We start from the raw sequence: 26,944 nt of genomic DNA, 5'->3' as shown, positions 1-26,944 counted from the left end.
AGTTTGAACGAAGTTTCTAAGTTAAGCGGTTCGAGCTGAATTAATCGCAGAAAAAGGTATGAAGAATAAGAAGAAGAAGAAGAAAATGCCTAGGAATAACAATACAGGGCATTTCATGCACTGTAATAATAACTAGAAAATGCATTTCCTGAAGGAAATACCAGTGCATGAAATGCAAAGGTTAAGAAAGGAAGAAGAAAAGAAAGAAGAGTGAAAGAAGGAAAGAAGAAAGGAAAGAAGAGTGGAAGAAGGAAAGACAAAAGGAAAGAAGAGTGAAGAAAGGAGAGAAGAGTGGAAGAAGGAAAGAAGAAAGGAAAGAAGAGTGAAAGAAGGAAAGAAGAAAAGAAAGAAGAGTGAAGAAAGGAAAGAAGAGTGGAAGAAGGAAAGAAGAAAAGAAAGAAGAGTGAAATAATGAAAGAAGAAAGGAAAGAAGAGTGAAGGAAGGAAAGAAGAGTGGAAGAAGGAAATAAGAAAAGAAAGAAGAGTGAAAGAAGTACATAATAAAGGAAAGAAGAGTGTAAGAAGGAAAGAAGAGTGAAGAAAGGAAAGAAAAGTGGAAGAAGGAAAGAAGAGTGGATGAAGGAAAAAAGAAAGGCAAGAAGAGTGGAAGAAGGAAAGAAAAATGGAAGAAGAAAATAAGAAAGGAAAGAAGAGTGGAAGAAGGAAAGAAGAGTGAACACGAGTGGCTCTGGATGAAGAGATAAAGAGAGAGTGAAAATATTGAAAAAAAGAGATAAAATTGGAGTGAAGAAGAGAGATTGAGTGTGAGAGAAAGTTGACTGAGAGAGAAAGATGGAGAGATGGAGAAAAAAAAAATAGAGAATGGATGGTGTCTTAATGTTCCTAGTTACAGTTAAATTGAGAGGGACAGAGAGAGAAGAGGTTCCTTTGATTTGGCACAGGTGTCAGTAAAGCACAGGTGCAAGCCAGTTTAAAGACCCTATTATGATGTCATAATGACCCAATGTAAGTCAATGGGAGACATGTATATTCGTTTTTCTTTAATATCTTAAAAAGTATAAAGTTTAGAAAAGTGAAGTTTCTACGTTAAGCGGTTCGGGCTGAATTAATCGCAAAAAAAGGTAACAAGAATAAGAAGAAGAAGAAGAAGCCTAGGAATAACAATACAGGGCATTTCATGCACTGTAATAACTAGAAAATGCATTTCCTGAAGGAAATACCAGTGCATGAAATGCAAAAGTTAGGAAAGGAAGAAGAAAAGAAAGAAGAGTGAAAGAAGGAAAGAAGAAAGGAAAGAAGAGTGGAAGAAGGAAAGAAGAAAGGATAGAAGAGTGAAGAAAGGAGAGAAGAGAGGATGAAGGAAAGAAGAGTGAAAGAAGGAAAGAAGAAAAGAAAGAAAAGTGAAGAAAGGAAAGAAGAGTGAAAGAAGGAAATAATAGTTGTAGAAGGAAAGAAGAAAAGGAAAGAAGAGTGAAAGAAGGAAAGAAGAAAGGAGAGTGAAGAAAGGAAAGAAAAGTGAAAGAAGGAAAGAAGAGTGGAAGAAGGAAAGATGAGTGGAAGAAGGAAAGAAGAGTGAAAGAGAAAAAGAGAGTGAAAATATTGAAAAAAGGAGATAAAAATGGAGTGAAGAAGAGAGATTGAGTGTGAGAGAAAGTAGACTGAGAGGGATAGAGAGAAAGATGGAGAGATGGAGAGAAAAAAAGTAGAGAATGGAAGGTGTCTTAATGTTCCTAGTTACAGTTAAATTGAGAGGGACAGAGAAGAGGTTCCTTTGATTTGGCACAGCTGTCAGTGAAGCACAGGTGCAAGCCAGTTTAAAGACCCTATTATGATGTCATAATGGCCCAATGTAAGTCAATGAGAACATTTCGATTCGTTTTTATTTAATATCTTAAAAAGTATAAAGTTTAGAAAAGTGAAAAATACATAGCATAAGTGTCCTTTACAAGACCTACGCGACAAAGTTTGAATGAAGTTTCTACGTTAAGCGGTTCGGGCTGAATTAATCGCAGAAAAAGGTAAGAAGAATAACTAGAAAATGCATTTCCTGAAGGAAATACCAGTGCATGAAATGCAAAAGTTAGGAAAGGAAGAAGAAAAGAAAGAAGAGTGAAAGAAGGAAAGAAGAAAGGAAAGAAGAGTGGAAGAAGGAAAGAAGAAAGGATAGAAGAGTGAAGAAAGGAGAGAAGAGAGGATGAAGGAAAGAAGAGTGAAAGAAGGAAAGAAGAAAAGAAAGAAGAGTGAAGAAAGGAAAGAAGAGTGGAAGAAGAAAAGAAAGAAGAGTGAAGAAAGGAAAGAAGAGTGAAAGAAGGAAATAATAGTTGAAGAAGGAAAGAAGAAAAGGAAAGAAGAGTGAAAGAAGGAAAGAAGAAAGGAGAGTGAAGAAAGGAAAGAAAAGTGAAAGAAGGAAAGAAGAGTGGAAGAAGGAAAGATGAGTGGAAGAAGGAAAGAAGAGTGAAAGAGAAAAAGAGAGTGAAAATATTGAAAAAAGGAGATAAAAATGGAGTGAAGAAGAGAGATTGAAGAAGAGATTGAAGAAGAAGAGTGTGAGAGAAAGTAGACTGAGAGAGAAAGATGGAGAGATGGAGAGAAAAAAAAATTGAGAATGGATGGTGTCTTAATGTTCCTAGTTACAGTTAAATTGAGAGGGACAGAGAGAGAAGAGGTTCCTTTGATTTGGCGCAGCTGTCAGTAAAGCACAGGTGCAAGCCAGTTTAAAGACCCTATTATGATGTCATAATGGCCCAATGTAAGTCAATGGGAGAAATTTATATTCTTTTTTCTTTAATATCTTAAAAAGTATAAAGTTTAGAAAAGTGAAAAATACATAGCATAAGTGCCGTTTACAAGACCTACGCGACAAAGTTTGAATGAAGTTTCTACGTTAAGCGGTTCGGGCTGAATTAATCGCACAAAAAGGTAACAAGAATAAGAAGAAGAAGAAGAAGAAGAAGAAGAAGAAGAAGAAGCCTAGGAATAACAATACAGGGCATTTCATGCACTGTAACTAGAAAATGCATTTCCTGAAGGAAATACCAGTGCATGAAATGCAAAAGTTAGGAAAGGAAGAAGAAAATAAAGAAGAGTGAAAGAAGGAAAGAAGAGTGGAAGAAGGAAAGAAGAAAGGATAGAAGAGTGAAGAAAGGAGAGAAGAGAGGATGAAGGAAAGAAGAGTGAAAGAAGGAAAGAAGAAAAGAAAGAAGAGTGAAGAAAGGAAAGAGGAGTGGAAGAAGAAAAGAAAGAAGAGTGAAGAAAGGAAAGAAGAGTGAAAGAAGGAAATAATAGTTGAAGAAGGAAAGAAGAAAAGGAAAGAAGAGTGAAAGAAGGAAAGAAGAAAGGAGATGAAGAAAGGAAAGAAAAGTGAAAGAAGGAAAGAAGAGTGGAAGAAGGAAAGATGAGTCGAAGAAGGAAAGAAGAGTGAAAGAGAAAAAGAGAGTGAAAATATTGAAAAAAGGAGATAAAAATGGAGTGAAGAAGAGAGATTGAGTGTGAGAGAAAGTAGACTGAGAGAGAAAGATGGAGAGAAAAAAAAATTGAGAATGGATGGTGTCTTAATGTTCCTAGTTACAGTTAAATTGAGAGGGACAGAGAGAGAAGTGGTTCCTTTGATTTGGCGCAGCTGTCAGTAAAGCACAGGTGCAAGCCAGTTTAAAGACCCTATTATGATGTCATAATGGCCCAATGTAAGTCAATGGGAGAAATGTATATTCGTTTTTGTTTAATATCTTAAAAAGTATAAAGTTTAGAAAAGTGAAAAATACATAGCATAAGTGTCGTTTACAAGACCTACGCGACAAAGTTTGAATGAAGTTTCTACGTTAAGCGGTTCGGGCTGAATTAATCGCAGAAAAAGGTAACAAGAATAACTAGAAAATGCATTTCCTGAAGGAAATACCAGTGCATGAAATGCAAAGGTTAAGAAAGGAAGAAGAAAAGAAAGAAGAGTGAAAGAAGGAAAGAAGAAAGGAAAGAAGAGTGTAAGAAGGAAAGAAGAGTGAAGAAAGGAAAGAAAAGTGGAAGAAGGAAAGAAGAGTGGATGAAGGAAAAAAGAAAGGAAGAAGAGTGGAAGAAGGAAAGACAAAAGGAAAGAAGAGTGAAGAAAGGAGAGAAGAGTGGAAGAGGGAAAGAAGAAAGGAAAGAAGAGTGAAAGAAGGAAAGAAGAAAAGAAAGAAGAGTGAAGAAAGGAAAGAAGAGTGGAAGAAGGAAAGAAGAAAAGAAAGAAGAGTGAAATAATGAAAGAAGAAAGGAAAGAAGAGTGAAGGAAGGAAAGAAGAGTGGAAGAAGGAAATAAGGAAAGAAAGAAGAGTGAAAGAAGGAAAGAAGAAAGGAAAGAAGAGTGTAAGAAGGAAAGAAGAGTGAAGAAAGGAAAGAAAAGTGGAAGAAGGAAAGAAGAGTGGATGAAGGAAAAAAGAAAGGCAAGAAGAGTGGAAGAAGGAAAGAAAAATGGAAGAAGAAAATAAGAAAGGAAAGAAGAGTGGAAGAAGGAAAGAAGAGTGAACAAGAGTGGCTCTGGATGAAGAGATAAAGAGAGAGTGAAAATATTGAAAAAAGGAGATAAAAATGGAGTGAAGAAGAGAGATTGAGTGTGAGAGAAAGTTGACAGAGAGAAAGATGGAGAGATGGAGAGAAAAAAAAATAGAGAATGGATGGTGTCTTAATGTTCCTAGTTACAGTTAAATTGAGAGGGACAGAGAGAGAAGAGGTTCTTTGGATTTGGCACAGGTGTCAGTGAAGCATACTAAGGCAGAAGGCAGTAACTTCTATGTTAAAGCTCAGTGGTATGATAACAATGGAATAATGACCCTATTAATTAATCAGTAGTAATACTATTTCATTTATCACAATTACCAATACAATGATTATCACACACACACACACACACACATTCACACACCATTGAATTATCACATTAAGCACATAAAACAATGAACTTGAATTGTCACATGAAACACATAAAACATCTATGTCAGTCCATTGGGGTGTGTGTGTGTGTGTGTGTGTGTGTGTGTGTGTGTGTGAGAGAGAGAGAGAGAGAGAGAGAGAGAGAACGATAGAGAATGAGGCCCATTTTCCCCCTCCACATGCCCCCGCTCGCCAAGCGAAGTTACCCGATTTAGATGCACCTTTTTCGGACTAGCCACAGGCACTGGGTGGGGGAATAGCCCGATAGCTTAGCATATCTGCCATGCAATTCTAATGGTAATGCTACCTAGCTTGGTATGCTAACTGTCGGTAGCCTATACATCGTGAAATCAACCAAAATACTGATGTCACTGGCTTTAATTTGATAATGGCATGTTAGTAGTACATTTAATATCAGTACATTTGTTTAATTACTGCTGATATTTTACAAATACGTCAAAAACTCATTTTTGACCAAACTTGAAGTTACGGTCTTTTGCCTTAGCACGGCAGAGTAAAGCACAGGTGCAAGCCAGTTTAAAGACCCTATTATGATGTCATAATGGCCCAATGTAAGTCAATGGGAGAAATTTATATTCGTTTTTCTTTAATATTTTAAAAAGTATAAAGTTTAGAAAAGTGAAAAATACATAGCATAAGTGTCGTTTACAAGACCTACGCGACAAAGTTTGAATGAAGTCTCTACGTTAAGTGGTTCGGGCTGAATTAATCGCAGAAAAAGGTAACAAGAATAAGAAGAAGAAGAAGAAGAAGAAGAAGAAGAAGAAGAAGAAGCCTAGGAATAACAATACAGGGCATTTCATGCACTGTAACTAGAAAATGCATTTCCTGAAGGAAATACCAGTGCATGAAATGCAAAAGTTAGGAAAGGAAGAAGAAAAGAAAGAAGAGTGAAAGAAGGTAAGAAGAGTGGAAGAAGGAAAGAAGAGTGAAGAAAGGAGAGAAGAGAGGATGAAGGAAAGAAGAGTGAAAGAAGGAAAGAAGAAAAGAAAGAAGAGTGAAGAGTGAAGAAAGGAAAGAAGAGTGGAAGAAGAAAAGAAAGAAGAGTGAAGAAAGGAAAGAAGAGTGAAAGAAGGAAATAATAGTTGAAGAAGGAAAGAAGAGTGAAAAAAGGAAAGAAGAAAGGAGAGTGAAGAAAGGAAAGAAAAGTGAAAGAAGGAAAGAAGAGTGGAAGAAGGAAAGAAGAAAGGAAAGAAGAGTGGAAGAAGGAAAGAAGAGTGGAAGAGAAAAAGAGAGTGAAAATATTGAAAAAAGGAGATAAAAATGGAGTGAAGAAGAGAGATTGAGTGTGAGAGAAAGTAGACTGAGAGGGATAGAGAGAAAGATGGAGAGATGGAGAGAAAAAAAAGTAGAGAATGGAAGGTGTCTTAATGTTCCTAGTTACAGTTAAATTGAGAGGGACAGAGAAGAGGTTCCTTTGATTTGGTGCAGCTGTCAGTGAAGCACAGGTGCAAGCCAGTTTAAAGACCCAATTATGATGTCATAATGGCCCAATGTAAGTCAATGGGAAAATTTAGATTCGTTTTTATTTAATATCTTAAAAAGTATAAAGTTTAGAAAAGTGAAAAATACATAGCATAAGTGTCCTTTACAAGACCTACGCGACAAAGTTTGAATGAAGTTTCTACGTTAAGCGGTTCGGGCTGAATTAATCGCAGAAAAAGGTAACAAGAATAAGAAGAAGAAGCCTAGGAATAACAATACAGGGCATTTCATGCACTGTAACTAGAAAATGCATTTCCTGAAGGAAATACCAGTGCATGAAATGCAAAGGTTAAGAAAGGAAGAAGAAAAGAAAGAAGAGTGAAAGAAGGAAAGAAGAAAGGAAAGAAGAGTGTAAGAAGGAAAGAAGAGTGAAGAAAGGAAAGAAAAGTGGAAGAAGGAAAGAAGAGTGGATGAAGGAAAAAAGAAAGGCAAGAAGAGTGGAAGAAGGAAAGACAAAAGGAAAGAAGAGTGAAGAAAGGAGAGAAGAGTGGAAGAGGGAAAGAAGAAAGGAAAGAAGAGTGAAAGAAGGAAAGAAGAAAAGAAAGAAGAGTGAAGAAAGGAAAGAAGAGTGGAAGAAGGAAAGAAGAAAAGAAAGAAGAGTGAAATAATGAAAGAAGAAAGGAAAGAAGAGTGAAGGAAGGAAAGAAGAGTGGAAGAAGGAAATAAGGAAAGAAAGAAGAGTGAAAGAAGGAAAGAAGAAAGGAAAGAAGAGTGTAAGAAGGAAAGAAGAGTGAAGAAAGGAAAGAAAAGTGGAAGAAGGAAAGAAGAGTGGATGAAGGAAAAAAGAAAGGCAAGAAGAGTGGAAGAAGGAAAGAAAAATGGAAGAAGAAAATAAGAAAGGAAAGAAGAGTGGAAGAAGGAAAGAAGAGTGAACAAGAGTGGCTCTGGATGAAGAGATAAAGAGAGAGTGAAAATATTGAAAAAAGGAGATAAAAATGGAGTGAAGAAGAGAGATTGAGTGTGAGAGAAAGTTGACAGAGAAAAAGATGGAGAGATGGAGAGAAAAAAAATAGAGAATGGATGGTGTCTTAATGTTCCTAGTTACAGTTAAATTGAGAGGGACAGAGAGAGAAGAGGTTCTTTGGATTTGGCACAGGTGTCAGTGAAGCATACTAAGGCAGAAGGCAGTAACTTCTATGTTAAAGCTCAGTGGTATGATAACAATGGAATAATGACCCTATTAATTAATCAGTAGTAATACTATTTCATTTATCACAATTACCAATACAATGATTATCACACACACACACACACACACACACACACACACACACCATTGAATTATCACATTAAGCACATAAAACAATGAACTTGAATTGTCACATGAAACACATAAAACATCTATGTCAGTCCATTGGGTGTGTGTGTGTGTGTGTGTGTGTGTGTGTGTGTGTGTGTGTGTGTGTGTGTGTGTGTGTGTGTGTGTGTGTGTGTGTGTGTGAGAGAGAGAGAGAGAGAGAGAGAGAACGATAGAGAATGAGGCCCATTTTCCCCCTCCACATGCCCCCGCTCGCCAGGCGAAGTTACCCGATTTAGATGCACCTTTTTCGGACTAGCCACAGGCACTGGGTGGGGGAATAGCCCGATAGCTTAGCATATCTGCCATGCAATTCTAATGGTAATGCTACCTAGCTTGGTATGCTAACTGTCGGTAGCCTATACATCGTGAAATCAACCAAAATACTGATGTCACTGGCTTTAATTTGATAATGGCATGTTAGTAGTACATTTAATATCAGTACATTTGTTTAATTACTGCTGATATTTTACAAATACGTCAAAAACTCATTTTTGACCAAACTTGAAGTTACGGTCTTTTGCCTTAGCACGGCAGAGTAAAGCACAGGTGCAAGCCAGTTTAAAGACCCTATTATGATGTCATAATGGCCCAATGTAAGTCAATGGGAGAAATTTATATTCGTTTTTCTTTAATATCTTAAAAAGTATAAAGTTTAGAAAAGTGAAAAATACATAGCATAAGTGTCGTTTACAAGACCTACGCGACAAAGTTTGAATGAAGTTTCTACGTTAAGTGGTTCGGGCTGAATTAATCGCAGAAAAAGGTAACAAGAATAAGAAGAAGAAGCCTAGGAATAACAATACAGGGCATTTCATGCACTGTAACTAGAAAATGCATTTCCTGAAGGAAATACCAGTGTATGAAATGCAAAAGTTAAGAAAAGAAGAAGAAAAGAAAGAAGAGTGAAAGAAGGAAATAAGAAAGGAAAGAAGAGTGGAAGAAGTAAAGACGAAAGGAAAGAAGAGTGAAGAAAGGAGAGAAGAGTGGAAGAAGGAAAGAAGAAAGGAAAGAAGAGTGAAAGAAGGAAAGAAGAAAAGAAAGAAGAGTGAAAAAAGGAAAGAAGAGTGGAAGAAGGAAAGAAGAAAAGAAAGAAGAGTGAAATAATGAAAGAAGAAAGGAGAGAAGAGTGAAGGAAGGAAAGAAGAGTGGAAGAAGGAAAGAAGAAAACAAAGAAGAGTGAAAGAAGAGTGAAAGTGGGAAAGAAGAGTGAAGAAAGGAAAGAAAAGTGGAAGAAGGAAAGAAAAATGGAAGAAGGAATGAAGAAAGGAAAGAAGAGTGGAAGAAGGAAATAAGAAAAGAAAGAAGAGTGAAAGAAGGAAAGAACAAAGGAAAGAAGAGTGAAAGAAGGAAAGAAGAGTGTAAGAAGGAAAGAAGAGCGAAGAAAGGAAAGAAGAGCGAAGAAAGGAAAGAAAAGTGAAAGAAGGAAAGAAGAGTGGATGAAGGAAAAAAGAAAGGCAAGAAGAGTGGAAGAAGGAAAGAAAAATGGAAGAAGAAAATAAGAAAGGAAAGAAGAGTGGAAGAAGGAAAGAAGAGTGAACAAGAGTGGCTCTGGATGAAGAGATAAAGAGAGAGTGAAAATATTGAAAAAAGGAGATAAAAATGGAGTGAAGAAGAGAGATTGAGTGTGAGAGAAAGTTGACTGAGAGAGAAAGATGGAGAGATGGAGAGAAAAAAAATTGAGAATGGATGGTGTCTTAATGTTCCTAGTTACAGTTAAATTGAGAGGGACAGAGAGAGAAGGATTTGGCGCAGGTGTCAGTAAAGCACAGGTGCAAGCCAGTTTAAAGACCCTATTATGATGTCATAATGGCCCAATGTAAGTCAATGGGAGAAATTTATATTCGTTTTTCTTTAATATCTTAAAAAGTATAAAGTTTAGAAAAGTGAAAAATACATAGCATAAGTGTCGTTTACAAGACCTACGCGAAAAAGTTTGAATGAAGTTTCTACGTTAAGCGGTTCGGGCTGAATTAATCGCAGAAAAAGGTAACAAGAATAAGAAGAAGAAGAAGAAGCCTAGGAATAACAATACAGGGCATTTCATGCACTGTAATAAGAAGAAGAAGAAGAAGAAGAAGAAGAAGAAGAAGAAGCCTAGGAATAACAATACAGGGCATTTCATGCACTGTAATAACTAGAAAATGCATTTCCTGAAGGAAATACCAGTGCATGAAATGCAAAAGTTAGGAAAGGAAGAAGAAAAGAAAGAAGAGTGAAAGAAGGAAATAAGAAAGGAAAGAAGAGTGGAAGAAGGAAAGAAGAAAGGAAAAAAGAGTAAAGAAATGAGAGAAGAGAGGATGAAGGAAAGAAGAGTGAAAGAAGGAAAGAAGAAAAGAAAGAAGAGTGAAGAAAGGAAAGAAAAGTGGAAGAAGAAAAGAGAGAAGAGTGAAGAAAGGAAAGAAGAGTGAAAGAAGGAAATAATAGTTGAAGAAGGAAAGAAGAAAGGAAAGAAGAGTGAAAGAAGGAAAGAAGAAAGGAGAGTGAAGAAAGGAAAGAAAAGTGAAAGAAGGAAAGAAGAGTGGAAGAAGAAAAGAAGAAAGGAAAGAAGAGTGGAAGACGTAAAGAAGAGTGGAAGAGAAAAAGAGTGAAAATATTGAAAAAAGGAGATAAAAATGGAGTGAAGAAGAGAGATTGAGTGTGAGAGAAAGTAGACTGAGAGGGATAGAGAGAAAGATGGAGAGATGGAGAGAAAAAAAAGTAGAGAATGGAAGGTGTCTTAATGTTCCTAGTTACAGTTTAATTGAGAGGGACAGAGAAGAGGTTCCTTTGATTTGGCGCAACTGTCAGTGAACACAGGTGCAAGCCAGTTTAAAGACCCTATTATGATGTCATAATGGCCCAATGTAAGTCAATGGGAAAATTTAGATTCGTTTTTATTTAATATCTTAAAAAGTATAACGTTTAGAAAGGTGAAAAATACATAGCATAAGTGTCCTTTACAAGACCTACGCGACAAAGTTTGAATGAAGTTTCTACGTTAAGCGGTTCGGGCTGAATTAATCGCAGAAAAAGGTAACAAGAATAAGAAGAAGAAGAAGAAGAAGAAGCCTAGGAATAACAATACAGGGCATTTCATGCACTGTAACTAGAAAATGCATTTCCTGAAGGAAATACCAGTGCATGAAATGCAAAAGTTAGGAAAGGAAGAAGAAAAGAAAGAAGGAAAGAAGAAAGGAAAGAAGAGTGGAAGAAGGAAAGAAAGAAGAGTGAAGAAAGGAAAGAAGAGTGAAAGAAGGAAATAATAGTTGAAGAAGGAAAGAAGAAAAGGAAAGAAGAGTGAAAGAAGGAAAGAAGAAAGGAGAGTGAAGAAAGGAAAGAAAAGTGAAAGAAGGAAAGATGAGTGGAAGAAGGAAAGAAGAGTGAAAGAGAAAAAGAGAGTGAAAATATTGAAAAAAGGAGATAAAAATAGAGTGAAGAAGAGAGATTGAGTGTGAGAGAAAGTAGACTGAGAGAGAAAGATGGAGAGAAAAAAAATTGAGAATGGATGGTGTCTTAATGTTCCTAGTTACAGTTAAATTGAGAGGGACAGAGAGAGAAGAGGTTCCTTTGATTTGGCGCAGCTGTCAGTAAAGCACAGGTGCAAGCCAGTTTAAAGACCCTATTATGATGTCATAATGGCCCAATGTAAGTCAATGGGAGAAATTTATATTCGTTTTTCTTTAATATCTTAAAAAGTATAAAGTTTAGAAAAGTGAAAAATACATAGCATAAGTGTCCTTTACAAGACCTACGCGACAAAGTTTGAATGAAGTTTCTACGTTAAGCGGTTCGAGCTGAATTAATCCCAGAAAAAGGTAAGAAGAATAAGAAGAAGAAGAAAATGCCTAGGAATAACAATACAGGGCATTTCATGCACTGTAATAATAAGAAGAAAATGCCTAGGAATAACAATACAGGGCATTTCATGCACTGTAATAACTAGAAAATGCATTTCCTGAAGGAAATACCAGTGCATGAAATGCAAAAGTTAAGAAAGGAAGAATAAAACTAGAAAATGCATTTCCTGAAGGAAATACCAGTGCATGAAATGCAAAAGTTAAGAAAGAACGAATAAAAGAAAAGTGAAAGAAGGAAGGAAGAAAGGAAAGAACAGTAAAAGAAGGAAAGAAGAGTTGAAGAAGGAAAGAAGAAAGGAAAGAAGAGTGAAGAAAGAAAGAAGAGTGGAAGAAGGGAAGAAGAAAGGAAAGAAGAGTGAAGAAAGGGAATTAGAGTGGAAGAAGGAAAGAAGACTGGAAGAAGGAAAGAAGAAAAGAAAAAGGTAAGAAGAGTGGAAGAAGGGAAGAAGAAAGGAAAGAAGAGTGGAAGAAGGAAAGAAGAAAGTAAAGAAGAGTAGAAAGAAGGAAAGAAGAAAGGAAAGAAGAGAGGAAGAAACAAAGTAAGGAAAGAAGAGTGAACAAGAGTGGCTCTGGATAAAGACAGTAAAGAGAGAGTGAAAATATTGAAAGAAGGAGAAAAAAAGAGTGAAGCAGAGAGATGGAGTGTGAGAGAAAGTAGAGTGAGAGTGATAGAGAGAAAAAAAAGTAGAGTATGGAAGGTGTCTATTAATATTCCTAGTTATACAGTTGAATGGAGAGGTACAGAGAGAAGAGGACCCTTGGAGGCTTGCCGCAGGTGTCAGTGAAGCACAGGTGCAAGCCAGTTTAATTACCCTATTATGATGTCATAATGGCCCAATGTAAGTCAATGGGAAAATTTAGATTCGTTTTTCTTTAATAACTTAAAAAGTATAAAGTTTAGAAAAGTGAAAAATACATAGCATAAGTGTCCTTTACAAGACCTACGCAACAAAGTTTGAATGAAGTTTCTACGTTAAGCGGTTCGGGCTGAATTAATCGCAGAAAAAGGTAAAAAGAACTAGAAAAATGCATTTCCTGAAGGAAATACCAGTGCATGAAATGCAAAAGTTAGGAAAGGAAGAAGAAAAGAAAGAAGGAAAGAAGAAAGGAAAGAAGTGTGGAAGAAGGAAAGAAGAAAGGATAGAAGAGTGAAGAAAGGAGAGAAGAGAGGATGAAGGAAAGAAGAGTGAAAGAAGGAAAGAAGAAAAGAAAGAAGAGTGAAGAAAGGAAAGAAGAGTGGAAGAAGAAAAGAAAGAAGAGTGAAGAAAGGAAAGAAGAGTGAAAGAAGGAAATAATAGTTGAAGAAGGAAAGAAGAAAAGGAAAGAAGAGTGAAAGAAGGAAAGAAGAAAGGAGAGTGAAGAAAGGAAAGAAAAGTGAAAGAAGGAAAGAAGAGTGGAAGAAGGAAAGATGAGTGGAAGAAGGAAAGAAGAGAGTGAAAATATTGAAAAAAGGAGATAAAATGGAGTGAAGAAGAGAGATTGAGTGTGAGAGAAAGTAGACTGAGAGGGATAGAGAGAAAGATGGAGAGATGGAGAGAAAAAAAGTAGAGAATGGAAGGTGTCTTAATGTTCCTAGTTACAGTTAAATTGAGAGGGACAGAGAAGAGATTCCTTTGATTTGGTGCAGCTGTCAGTGAAGCACAGGTGCAAGCCAGTTTAAAGACCCTATTATGATGTCATAATGGCCCAATGTAAGTCAATGGGAAAATTTCGATTCGTTTTTATTTAATATCTTAAAAAGTATAAAGTTTAGAAAAGTGAAAAATACATAGCTTAAGTGTCCTTTACAAGACCTACGCGACAAAGTTTGAATGAAGTTTCTACGTTAAGGGGTTCGGGCTGAATTAATCGCAGAAAAAGGTAACAAGAATAAGAAGAAGAAGAAAATGCCTAGGAATAACAATACAGGGCATTTCATGCACTGTAATAATAAGAAGAAAATGCCTAGGAATAACAATTGTTCTATATGAGAAGGCTTGTGTAAGTTATTTACACAAACAAGCAAGTTCTCACATGTAGGTGCATATCCAAGATACTGCAAAGAGGCCCCAAATACATTTTTCTGGTAGTACTGCTGGTGTGCTTGTTATGCCTGCACTTGTTGTCAGAGTTCTTGGTGTACTTCAGTATTTTACTATTTGTACTAGTTACATTTATTTAGTCCCTGACCAAGATTGCTTTCTTTCACCTCCGTAACATTGCTCGCCTTGGACAAGTAATGATGTGAAATCATGCCTTCATTATTCATGGTTCATGCCTTCATTATGTCTCTTGGAGTTCCCACTATTCTCTCAGCTATACTGGCTACTGGTCCTGTGTAAAGCTCAACATTTTGCTTTTCATCCTTAAAGCTCTGCATAACCTTGCAACCCTCTCCCTCTCGCTCTCTCAGGTGTTCTTGCAATATTCTACTCGATGTCAGATGCACCAGACTTTTCACCTAGAGAGGTAGGTCTTTCAGAGTCATGGCCCCCAAACTCTCGAATTCTCTTCCTCAATGTCTTCATGACTCCTCCCCTTTCTCTACTTTCTATAGTTTCGAGTTTTAAACACTTTACTTTTTCATGAACATTTCTCCCTCCTCTATGTAAAGTGACCATGGAAATTTGCAAAAACGCTATATAAATGTAAAATTATTATTATTAGTAGTAGTAGTAGCACTTGAGTAAATGTACTTAGGTCCTTTCCACCAGTTGTGTTGCCTACCTCTTTCTCCTTCCTGTCCAGCGCCTCCCTCTCCGTCTGCAGCTGGGCCTCCAGGGTGCCATGCTCAGCCTCAGTCATGGGGGCATGCTGCCGAGACTCCTCCACCTGCCACACACACACACACACACACACACACACACACACACACACACACACACACACACACACACACACACACACACACACACACACACACACACACACACACACACACACACACACACACACACACACACACACACACACGACACTACTTTAAAATATGCAATTCAGCAAAACATAAAGGGCTGATGCGCACATAGTCTAGCATCCACAGTCTAGCAAAAGAGACCACACACCTCACACACTCGCACAGCGGCATGACTGAACTAACTACGCACATACACACCTACACTGCATGCTCACAGCAGTAACTGGCCACATTTTTAAGCAGTTTACACAATCTGAGGAGAGGGAATATGGCACTAAGGCAAACCGTAAGAGTCACACACACAGCTCACTAAGACAGGAATGAATCATTACCAGCACATGCACGCACACTCACCATACACCTCTATCTATCACCAAGACAAACATCTACAGGCTCTCATCATCTGAAAGCTGCAAAAGTCTTAATTTATATCTCTCGGTTCTACCACTATGAAGAATCAAGGATCATCAATGCAGCGAAGAACATCATTAACACGCCGCCCACACACACACACACACACACACACACACAAACACACATCTCGACACTCCCCCTTCTCACACACATGCTGTGAATCCCCCACCCACCGTGAGGAATAACCTTGGCTGTCAGAGGAAGACCACAGATGACGCACGCACACACACACACAAAAACAGTAGCACCAGCGGCGGTAGGAGCAGCAGCAGACACAAAAAGAGAGGGAACAGGAGGGGAGAGAATAAGAGGGAGGAGAATGAGGGAGGGGTAACGATGCCGGCACAAAAAATGAAGGAGGGTGGGAGAAAGAGAGGGGAGGAAGAAGAGTGAAAAAGGAAGAGAGAAGAGGAAGCTAAAAGGAAGAAATGTGGAAGGATACAGGGAGTACGATGGAAACGCACAGATGAGAGGAATAAGAGGACGTGCAAGATGCTGTCAGTGCACCTCTAGCCCGCAGGGACCAGGTGCTGACACCAAACGCATGATGGAAACACAGCGGAGGGGAAACGAAGGAAGAAAGGACAAGAGACAGTGAAGAAGGTAAGACGAAGAGTACCAGAAAGAGAGAGAGAGAGCAAGAGAGAGGGAGAGAGAGACAGAGAGAGGGAGAGATACAGTACAGAGACAGAGGGAGAGATACAGAGACAGAGGGAGAGATACAGAGACAGAGGGAGAGATACAGAGACAGAGAGATAGTGAAAAGAGAGAGAGCGGGCGGACTCACCCTATGCAGGGCGTCTGTGCTGGTGAGCAGGGCCTGCTCTAGCTGATGCACGCGCTCGCCCAGTCGCTCCAGCTCCTCGTCCCGCTCGGTCGCCTCGCGCTGCAGCTGCTCGCTCCGCAGCAGCAGCTCGCTGCACCGGTCAGACTTCTCCTGCAGCTGAGTGTTCAGACGCTCCACCTGACACACACACACACACACACACACACACACAGGCAGGGAGAGGGATGGAAGAGAGAGAGAGACAAAGAGGGAGAGAGAGAAGGAGGGAGTGGGAAGGGGAAAGAGGGGGAGTCCATGTGACGTTATATGGGGGAGGGGGGTGGGGGAGAGAGAGAGAGAGAGAAAAAAAAAATTGTGAAAAAAGAGAGACCAAAGGAAAGGGGAATGGGACAGTGGAGTAAATAGGAAGAAGGGATGAAGAGGAAGAAGGGATGGAGATTGGGGAAAGGGGGAGGGAGAGATAGAAGGTAAGAGGGAATTAAGAGAAGGATAAAATGATTAATGACAGAGAGAGGCAGGACCGAGTGAAAGAGCACACGCCTCTTTCTTTGCAACGTCACTAAAGTTAGTCAGCTGATGAACCATGAGATAAAAGCTATTAACATTCTGACATCTTGCCTACTGCAAAAAGGAATTCATTTCACATGCACACAGAAATCTGAAACGTTCAAGTGGACATATCTCATTTATTTTCAATTACACAAGTGCTTTTTTAGGGCTGCCATGATCTGCAGGCACTGGGGGGGAAAGCAGCCTCCTTCTGAACCAACCATTCCCAGCCCGCTCTCTGGCAGCAAACCATCGCCATGGAAACAACTTAATGGGCAGAGGAGAACTCTGAAAAAAAGGAGAGCCATCGCTCCCGGTGAGCCAGAGGAAAGGGAAAGTATATGGGCTGATTTTTAAAAAGGGCTTTCACACAGGAGACAATATTTACCAGCAGTTCCTGTTTGACGAGTCTGACATCAGGTGCTGTTTGCTCAGGTAACACTATCTACACACTGTTTACCAGGACACTCTGCCTTATATTCAAAGTGAGGAAGTGTGTGTGTGTCTGTGTGTGTGTGTTTGACAAAGAAGAATGAAAGAAAGTGCAAAGGGAAAAAAATACTTTTGCGTTCGAGATGGTGATCATCTGATTACCCTCCCATTGTTACAGGACAAAGAGAAGGGAAACTTGCTGGTGGGTCTCTCAGGCTCTGGCTTAGAAGGCTGAGGCTTTTTATGAAACAAGGGGGGAGTGGAAACTAATGTTGCTAGGTGTCTTTGTGTCTCACTCTGATAATCAGGAGGCTGCTATTACCTTTTCCTGACAGGGCCACCCTCCAGGCCACAGGAGTCTACTGCTGATATTCTTGGACTACATACACTAGATTAGAAGCAGCGCTAAGACAGACTCTCTCTGCTAGCGGATACAATCCTCATTTGTTAACCCCGTTTGCTTAATAGCTCCATCACTGATGTATTGTGGCTCGCAGGCTGGTTTCTCTGCTGGGGTTTCATGTGATGTTTTGGTCTGCTGGAGGGCTCACCTCTCGGTCTCTCTGATCGCTGGCGCCCTGAGATTTGGGAGGGTTCTTCAGCTGCTGCTCCAGCTTGTAGATCTCCTGCTGGAAGACATCGCGCTCGTGCTCCCTGTCCATCGCTTGCTCCTGAGGCGCAAAGACAAATGGATAGACAGAAAGAGGAGTAGGAGTAGGAGTGAAGTAGGAGAGAGAGAGAGAGATAGAGAGAGAGAGCCAGAAAGAGAAAAGAGAGAGAGAGAAAGAAATAGAAGGAAATGGAGATGAGTATAATGATGCAGTAGCAAGACAGAAGCTTGTGTCAACACCTACCTTTCACAAGGAAATATTTTATATTAGATTATTTTAATAATTACTTATGCTGTATTACTGTCAGAATCTGTAACACTACCAACAGACAGTAACTAAATACATGTGAAGTGTATGTCAGGATTTCATGCAGACTTTCTGTCACAGCAGCAGAAGCTGCAGCTGTTTCTCACAGCAGGAATGTATGTTAAAAATAACAGGTGAAAGAAATCACCAGACAAGCCATGAAACAGCATGCTCTAAAACAGGAGGTCTCTAAATGTGTTCACTCGCAGCATCTTGTAAAACAAAATGAATCACCAGCCATCGCACTGATGTTCCAAAGTCCATGAAATCTATATAGCTACAGCTCAATTACAACCACTTAACGAGAGAAACAAATCAAAGTAAACAGCCACTTAAAACTCCTAGATTGGCTGTGACGTTATTTTGTCCTTTATATGGTCAAGACATTACGCAAAGTAGCATACGCCCCATTAGCTGTCAACCTTTCAGCGACTTGCAGTACATCAATGTCAAGTTAACACCGAGGAGCCTGTGAAGATTTCTGCAAGCTCCTTATACTCCAGACAGACACCACTCCCCATCTGACCTCACATGTAACATAAGTTCTTTTATTTGGTTGGATATATTTAATAAGTTATATGAATTATTTAATAAATCAAAGTCAAAATGGAATAAAATGTGAAATTAAACGTAGTGTACTGTTAGGGGTCTAGCGCTTCATACGGTCTCAACAACATCAATGTTATTTTACAGTAGTCAATTTGTTTTGATAAACTGGGATCATCTACAGGTGCATCTCAATAAATTAGAATATCATCGAAAAGTTGATTTATTTCAGTAATTCTATTCAAAAAGTGAAACTCATATATTATATAGATTGTTTACACACAGACTGATCTATTTAAAGTGTTTATTTCTTTTAATTTTCATTATTATAACTGCCAGCTAATGAAAACCCAAAATTCAGTATCTCAGAAAATTAGAATATTGTGAAAAAGTTCCATATTGATGACCAATGGTGTCACACTCTAATCAGCTAATTAACTCAAAACAACGGCAAAGGTTTCCTGAGCCTTTAAATGGTTTCTCAGTCTAGTTCAGTAGGCTACACAATCATGGGGAAGACTGCTGACTTGACAGTTGTCCAGAAGACGATCATTGACACCCTGCACAAGAAGGGTAAGACACAAAAGGTCATTGCTAACGAAGCATGCTGTTCACAGAGTGCTGTATCCAAGCACATTAATGGGAAGTTGAATGGAAGGAAATAATTAGGTAGAAAAAGGTGCACAAGCAACAGGGATAACGACATCTTTGAGAGGATTGTGAAACAAAGCCCATTCAAGGGAGATTCACAAGGAGTGGACTGCAGTTGGAGTCAGTGCTTCAAGAGCCTACACGCACAGACGTATCCAGAACATGGACTTCAACTGTCACATTCCTGTGTCAAGCCACTCTTGAACCAGAGACAACGTCAGAGGCGTCTCACCTGGGCTAAGGACAAAAAGGACTGCACTGTTGCTCAGTGGTCCAAAGTTCTCTTTTCAGATGAAAGTAAATTTTGCATTTAATTTGGAAATCAAGGTCCCGGAGTCTGGAGGATGAGAGGAGAGGAACAGAATCCAAGTGCAGTGTAAAGTGTCCACAGTCAGAGATGGTTTGGGGTGCCATGTCATCTGCTGGTGTTAGTCCACTGTGTGGTCCAAGGTCAGCGCAGCCATCTACCAGAAAGTTCTAGAGCACTTTGTACTTCTCTCTGCTGACCAGCTTTATGGAGATGCAGATTTAATTTTCCATCAGGACTTGGCACCTGCACACACTTCCAAAGGTACCAGTACCTGGTTTAAGGACCATGGTATCCCTGTGCTTGATTGGCCAGCAAACTCGCCTGACCTAAAACCCATAGAGATTCTATAGGGTATTGTGAAAAGGAAGATGCGAGACAGACCCAAACACACAGAAGAGCTGAAGGCCACTATCAGAGCAACCTGGTCTTCCATAACACCTCAGCAGTGCCACAGACTGATTGCCTTCATGCCACGCCGCATTGCTGCAGCAATTCATGCAAAAGGAGCCCCAACCAAGTATTGAGTGCTGTACATGTTCATACTTTTCAGTAGTCCAACATTTCTGTGTTAAAAATCCTTTTTTCTATCGGTCTTCAGAAATATTCTAATTTTCTGAGATACTGAATTTTGGGTTTTCATAAGCTGTCAGTTATAATCATCAAATTTAAAAGAAATAATCACTTGAAATATATCAGTCTGTGTGAAATGAATCTATATAAAATATGAGTTTCACTTTTTGAATAGAATTACTGAAATAAATCAACTTTTCGATGATATTCTAATATATTGAGATGCACCTGTATATACAGGATTAGTCTAAAGTAAAGTATGTCATTCTCTTCCTTTTTTTAATTTCAACATTAAATAAATCCGATTTCATTTTATCATGATTGCTTGCAGTGGTGATTGTGAATGATGAATGATAATCCACTCACGTCCAGGAACTTGCGGTTCTTCTCCAGTTGCTTCTCCAAGGCCTGGATCTGCTGGAGCAGGTCTGCAGCCTCGGTGCTGTGGGCCTGCTCCGTCTCGATGCCGCGGTTCACCTGTTCCTCCAGCTCGGCTTCTAGAAGCTTCAGCTGTTTCTGCAGCACGCTGCTCTCCTTCTCTGCCTGCAGCTGCACCTCCACCTTCTCCATCATCAGCTTCTCCGTCTCCTCCAGCAGGTCTGAGACGGGAGCGGGGAGAGAATCCAAGAGGAGGTAGAGGATGGTGTTAGATGAGAAGTATTCGCTTGAGCACATCGAGCCTGGAGAAGAGTACTCCTCAGGCTGTAGTTCCATGATGGCTTCACCCACTGACCAGAAAAAAACATCTGAGCGCTCAAAAGGCAGCATGGCTAGCTCTCCGTATGCACCTCCTCGAGAGCGTATACGAGTGGGCTTCCAAGCCAGCAAGCTTGCGATTGACGGAGAGCATATGTTTTCTTTCAGGTCTGTGGGTGAAACCTGAGCTAGCACCATGGAACGGTGACTTGAGGAATATCTGGCTCCAGAGATGGGGCTCTTTCAACACAGATATTGATTAGTGCTAAACAAGAGGAGGCAGACTACAGCTAGAACTGTACTCATGTCAGAAATATAAACAAAATAATGGCAATTAAATCACTATGAAGACATTAATTAAATTACTATTTGCCATAGCTGTATTGCTTCAATACAGAACTTCAAATTACATGATTGGCCAGTGCTCTCACCACATAATGGTGGAGTTATTACATAATCAACTGCTGAACGCACCATCACAACAGGTCTCCATGTCTGCCTCCTCCGCAGGTTATGACATAAATCACAGTGCCATCCCATCCTGATTACCCATGATTACCAGTTTGTGTCCCAATTCACCCGCGCCATACCAACCGTCACCACGGAAACCACTCCACATTATTCCATTCAGGTTAGAGGTCACAGTCCCACATTATTAGTGCAACACGAGAGGGGGGAGGAGAGTGCAGAGACAGGGGCAGTGTGACCAAAGAAAGACGACAGGAAGAACAAATAAATGAAGCCAAAGTAAAAAAAAAAAAAAGATCAGATACAACAATCAAAAGACTGCAGTCTCCATGCCTCAGATGCATATCCAGGTGAGGGGAGAAGGTTTTACATGGTGTTATTGCGCAATCATCTTACTCTGAACGTACCAAGCATTGTTAGATACCCTGTGGCCATTGCCAGTGACAATTGTAATGAGAAAATCTGTCGAGAGTAGAGATGGTTGCCAATGACAATGTAATGTTAATTGATAAATATCGATTTGTGTGTATCAATACAAACCATGCCAATTATGTTTACTCAGCGGTGGACAAAACACCAACTCATCAATAAAAACACGGAGTACGACAAAATCAAACAGAAACTGAAAAAAGTATGGAAAGTCCACAAGCGTAAGCCATAGGGTTAGTTAGTGAGTGAGCCCAGTGCAAGCAAGCTCTCGGCAGCTGTGAGATGGGTTAGACCGCCACTAATCACTCCGTTAGAGACAAGTTTTAATCCAATTACACATCAAATAACGGAAACAAACGAACAAAACAAAAAATACACTGGCCATGCTTGATGTGAACACACCTGCTTCAGGTGCTGCAAGGACTGCAGCTTCAACTAGGCCTACAGGAGAATAAGAAAGAGTATTTGAACATGCTCTTAGTAGATGGACAGAGTGAAAATAGAAGAAGAGAAGATGACAGTCAGAGGAGAGATAGAGTGATAGAGAGAGAGTGCGTGTCATCTCATAGCCTGCCATGGTGTTGCCCTGGGAGAAGTTGTTGCTTGTGAGAGGACCCTTTCACATCGTTCATACTTACTGCATGTTCAACTGGTTCATCTTAAATCACCTTCAACTACAATAAGGGTGTTAAGTGCAGACATTGGTTCAATGTATCAGTTTTATCCAAACACAGGAAATGACCACAAAAAAACCCAGAAGAATTCATTTGGTTAAACAATACGTTAGATGTCAAGACAATATCAAAAAATCCTTTTCTCAAAGCCTTCTCAAACACCAGGGGTTAACCTGCTTCCTATTTTGTAGCATTGAATGTAGACAGCAGCGACCCCGCTCTAAGGCACTGTGAGGAGAGGTGACTTTAAAAACCTGCACAGTTATCACTCTGTATCCCTCGCAAACACGCCTTTATTTGGACGATGCACCCCCCTAGCCACTCTCTGTCGCCATGACAACGACCGCCGCTACCAGGGGGTGTGCGTTGTGTGGGCGTAGGGTTATTATGGGATACGTACGCAGCTCGCGAGGCCCGGCCTCGTCCCTCATGGCATCCTGCTGGCGTGACAGCAGCTCCCGCTCCTGCTGCATGTGCTGCCGCTCGTGCTCCAGCTCCTGCAGCCGGCTGCCCGTCACCTGCAGCTCCTGCTCCAGCTGCTGGCGCAGCTCCTCCTTCTGACGCACCTGCGCCTCCAGCTCCGCCCGCTCGCCCGTATAGCCGTCAATCAAACCTGAACGGGTAAACACATATTTACAGATTCACAAACACAGACACCAGAGGACATATGCATGCATGTACAAAGGCGTGCACACACGAGCATGCACACATGCACACACACAAACACAAACACATACACGCACACACGCAAACACACACACACTCACACACACACACACACACACACACACACACACACACACACACACACACACACACACACACACACACACACAGACCAGGTTTGTGGAAAGGAGCTTTTGATTCCATTCTGTTTTTTTTGTGGAACAGGGCACTTTAATTTCATTTCATTTTAATAAGTGACAAATACAGCACCCATCTGGCAGAATTAGTGACCGGAAGCATTAGCGGAAATAAAAATATGAATTGTTTCTCCCATCCTGACCTGAAGCAATGTGTTCTCAAGAATGAAAGGCATATGCACATTCATGACTGAAAGTATGGTACTCACATCATTTGCTCTCCAGTATTTCACATGAAAATAAGCCTTCAATCTTATTACACCGTGAAATCGACATCTACACCATTGTTTACGAATGTAAGGTCTACGGAGACGTTGGTCTAAATACATAGACTGGCTAGGCAATGACTCCAGCGCAATTAGCTTATGTTATCAAAAGATTAAAAGCTTCACTCCGCCGCATGTAATTTGATGCAACAAAAGATCGACCCCGAAGTCAAGCGCGCAAATATTAAGATATGATCACAAAGGAAACAAGACGCAGTACTGAGAGGAACAAAGCCACACAAACAAGCCGACATAGGACCACATGTCAGTCCTAGTTTGGGTGATGGGTGTGTGTGTGTGTGTGTGTGTGTGTGTGTGTGTGTGTGTGCGTGTGTGCGTGTGTGCGTGTGTGCGTGTGTGTGGCGGCAGCTTCTTCACATGTGAATAAGCCATTACTGCACTAATTTATCACAGGTCAGCAGGCATCCTCCATCAGCCTACTCCCCTCCCCTTTATTTCATTCATATTTGTGTAGTTGATCACAAAATATGAACTCTTTATTTGAAACACACACACACACACACACACACACACACACACACACACACACACACACACACAGCCTGCACACTACCCCCCCCCCCCCCCCACACACACACACACACACACACACACACACATCCACACACACACACACACACCCACCCACACACACACACACTCTCTGCTGCATGTCTAATAAAAAAAACGTCAGATGAACTTATAGATATGACACTCAACACACTGCAATTAAAATATAAGCACACAAAATCTGTCATTACCACCACAACACTATGGTGAACGATAGAATTAGGGCCATGTAATAAAGTGGGCTTTGTCTGAAATTAAGGACTGTCCTTCACAAAGCTACTGTAGTTCATGCTTGTTGTCTAAATGCAAGGCATTGTTGGACAGTTTGTTTTTGTTGTCTCCGTTGTCGTCTCACAGCAGGGGGGAATTCCCTCAACTTAAAAGCATGGATGACAAACAACAAAACCCTCCGTGTGTGTGTGTTTGTGTGTGTTCAAACATGGATGACAAACAACAAAACCCTCCAAAAAAGAACAACGAAACAAAGGAGCACCCTAATTACTGACACCATGGTCACAAAACACTCTGGCTCCGCTGCATTAATGGGATCGCCCACAAAAGCAGCTTAGGATACGTGAGACCATAAAAACAGCGCTCCGCTCACAAACCCCCACGGAGATACTAGGTCAGGAAGGAACCTGACTCCAGCGCTAATGTGTACTGAAGCATTCCAGTTGATTTGCAAATTAAATGTTGCCAGAATTTCGTGTACATTTCAATCAGACTTGCCCTACTAAAGAGTGGGTCACACCCACACACAGGTCATATTTCCACCCCCCACGTTGCATATTAAAGAGGACTGTGCTTTGAACAATGATGTTATGTGTTTACCTGACTATTATGCTTTGTAATGCATCTGCAATAAAGGCTCTGTTGAAAGCACTCCGTCATCGCATCAAAATTTAAGAATGACCACACATACTTGTACCGGCGTGTGTGAACTTCTAACCAGGTAAACTGGAGTCGAGATGATTCGTCTAGGCATGAAACCTTTGTGACTGCTGATAAAACACTTCACAACACTTCCTGCCTCAAAGGAGTCAAAGCTGCACCTCAACAGCCCACTCTATTACTTCAGATCTCCACACACACACACACACACACACACACACACACACACGCATATACACACACACACCAAACACTCACGCAAATAAACAGATACACACACACACGTATCACATGTGAGTGTGAGGCCGGCCCTAGGCCGAACACGCCCTGTGCAGATACCGGAGGAGGCTTGGGCAAGTCTTCTCCTGCGATAAGAACCTTTGATGTGTAACTCACAAAATATCATATCGGCTTGATCGACGACCATCGACCAACCACCTATTTGGCATAATATGGAGGATTTTTTTGTTTCCATTTGTCCTTCTCTGTAGCAGTAATAAACCTTTCAAAGCACAGTGAAATTCTACACTGTGACAATCAGTCATAATGGAGTCTGCCTATGGTATATTTACATTTACATCTAGTCATTTAGCAGACGCTTTTGTCCAAAGCGACGTACAAGGGAGACACCAGTCAAGCTAAGAGCAATAAAACCTGGTGTAACAATAAATACTACTTTTTTTAAGGAATATAAAACAACCTAGAAAGAAAAAGAAGTGCGGGACTGTCACTTGGCAAGTTAAGCCAAGGTGCCAGTTAGGAAGGGAGGTGCTCTCTGAAGAGTTGGGTATATGAAGCATGAGGTCTTGTTAACCTGTATTATGTTTTCAGGGGAAACGAAACGAAACGAAATGAAACACACACACTCTTTCTTAACATATCCCCAGGGCACTAGCCAACCGTGCCAAGAGGGAGGAGAGTTTAGTTTAGTTGCATAGAGACTGCTCTGAAGGTGTGTATTCACCCTGTCCCAATGCTGAGACAATCGTCCAGGGAGTTACGCCCACGCTGACAACCACACACACACACACACACACACACACACACACACAACAAATCCTCCTTATATACCAAAACAACAAAAACAGAAAATCAAATGCTGCCACTATTCTCCATTAGCGCTAGACTCTGAGGCCTTTCATTTCAGTAAGTGAAGCTATAAAAAAAGGCCCACTTCCTGATAACAGGTAAAAAATTCCTCCTTTCAGTCGGTGTGACACAGACAGGTCTGAGGGAGGATGCTGAGCCGGTTCTTTGTTTTAATTGAAACCTGTTTATTGTCCACACCCTGGGCCATAGGGGACGGGCTCCTGCTGACAAGTGAGCCCAGTCTCACCAGTTTACGTCCACCATTACACCTGAGCCACCTGACAGACACCGAGCACATGACGGAGCGTGATAGCAAAGGCAAACAGAATGTGTATGTGTACAGAAGACAGAGAGAGAGAGAGAGGGAGAAAGATGTACGCGTACAGAACAAGGAGATAGAGAGACGGAGGGAGGGAGAGAAAGAGACAGAGACAGAGACAGAGACAGAGACAGAGAGAGAGAGAGAGAGAGAGAGAGAGAGAGAGAGAGAGAGAGAGATAGTGGAAGTATGTGAAAGTATGTGAAAGAGCATCTGGCAATAATATTTCCATCTTTGCTTGAGGCTACTTGTGAATTCCAAACTATTTGTCAAAGAATTGGCCACATGAACCCTGCAGGTAAATCTTATTATCACGTTCACCTGACACAAGACAAGGGGTGGAGACAAACAACTAACTGTAATGCTGGCAAATATTGACTAAAGTCAGCGCCCCCTCTTCTCAGACACGACACATATGCGGTCATAAAACACTAAAGAGAGAGAGAGAGAGAGAGAGAGAGAGAGAGAGAGAGAGAGAGAAAGAGGGAGGGAGGGAGGGAGGGATAGCTGAGCTGAAAAGAAACAAACCCACTCTGAACACAACCCGCCAACTCACCAGCCTCCAGTAACACTGACACTCCTTAATGCTTCACATAACGATTTATACTTCAAAAGCGACGGCCACATTTGCTACTTCTTTTCTATATTTTGCCTTAGTGCCTCAGTGACTGAGTGGGGGGCCAGCTGCCTCTGGCAGTTGAGGACATCACATGGTCTTGCTAAGACAGCAGTGCAACTAAATGATAGCAACAGATAGCAATCCTACAGATAGCAATGCTACTAAATGATTAGCAACAGATAGCTATGCTAGTAAATGACTAGCAACAGATAGCTATGCTAGTAAATGACTAGCAACAGATAGCAATACTACTAAATGATCAGCAGCAAATAGCAATGCTATTCAATTAAGTTAAAGGCGACACAACAGGGTGACATGCTGGTTGACAGACAGAACACAAAAGACCTTGAACTCAACCAAATGTGTGCTTTAAACCGAATAGTAAAAAAAAAAATGAGCTACAAGATTATTTTAATGTTAAATTCCCATTCAGACAGACCTTCCTCTAGCCTACTGTGTGAATCTGAGTTTGTGATGGAGTGA

At 40.4% G+C, this 26,944-nt stretch overlaps 1 protein-coding gene across 4 annotated transcripts in view; it reads right to left on the bottom strand.

Moving 5' to 3' along the window:
• Window positions 1-26,944, bottom strand: part of akap9 (A kinase (PRKA) anchor protein 9) — a 136,310-nt gene that overhangs the window by 37,353 nt on the left and 72,013 nt on the right. For 3 of the 4 annotated variants that reach the window (XM_080837555.1, XM_080837556.1, XM_080837558.1), the window contains exons 24-29: window positions 22,245-22,457; window positions 21,573-21,611; window positions 19,944-20,176; window positions 17,135-17,254; window positions 15,603-15,779; window positions 14,212-14,316 (exon numbers count right to left, since the gene is read on the bottom strand). In XM_080837555.1, coding sequence (XP_080693681.1) covers window positions 14,212-14,316; window positions 15,603-15,779; window positions 17,135-17,254; window positions 19,944-20,176; window positions 21,573-21,611; window positions 22,245-22,457 — 887 coding nt within the window. The remainder of the gene's footprint in view (window positions 1-14,211; window positions 14,317-15,602; window positions 15,780-17,134; window positions 17,255-19,943; window positions 20,177-21,572; window positions 21,612-22,244; window positions 22,458-26,944) is intronic. The other variant, XM_080837557.1, reaches the window with a different exon arrangement.

This window comes from Sprattus sprattus (assembly GCF_963457725.1).
Source record: "Sprattus sprattus genome assembly, chromosome: 4".
NCBI classification, from domain to species: domain Eukaryota; kingdom Metazoa; phylum Chordata; class Actinopteri; order Clupeiformes; family Clupeidae; genus Sprattus; species Sprattus sprattus.
The sequence above is the reverse complement of the archived record's forward strand: the minus strand, read 5'-3'. Positions and strand labels throughout refer to the sequence as shown.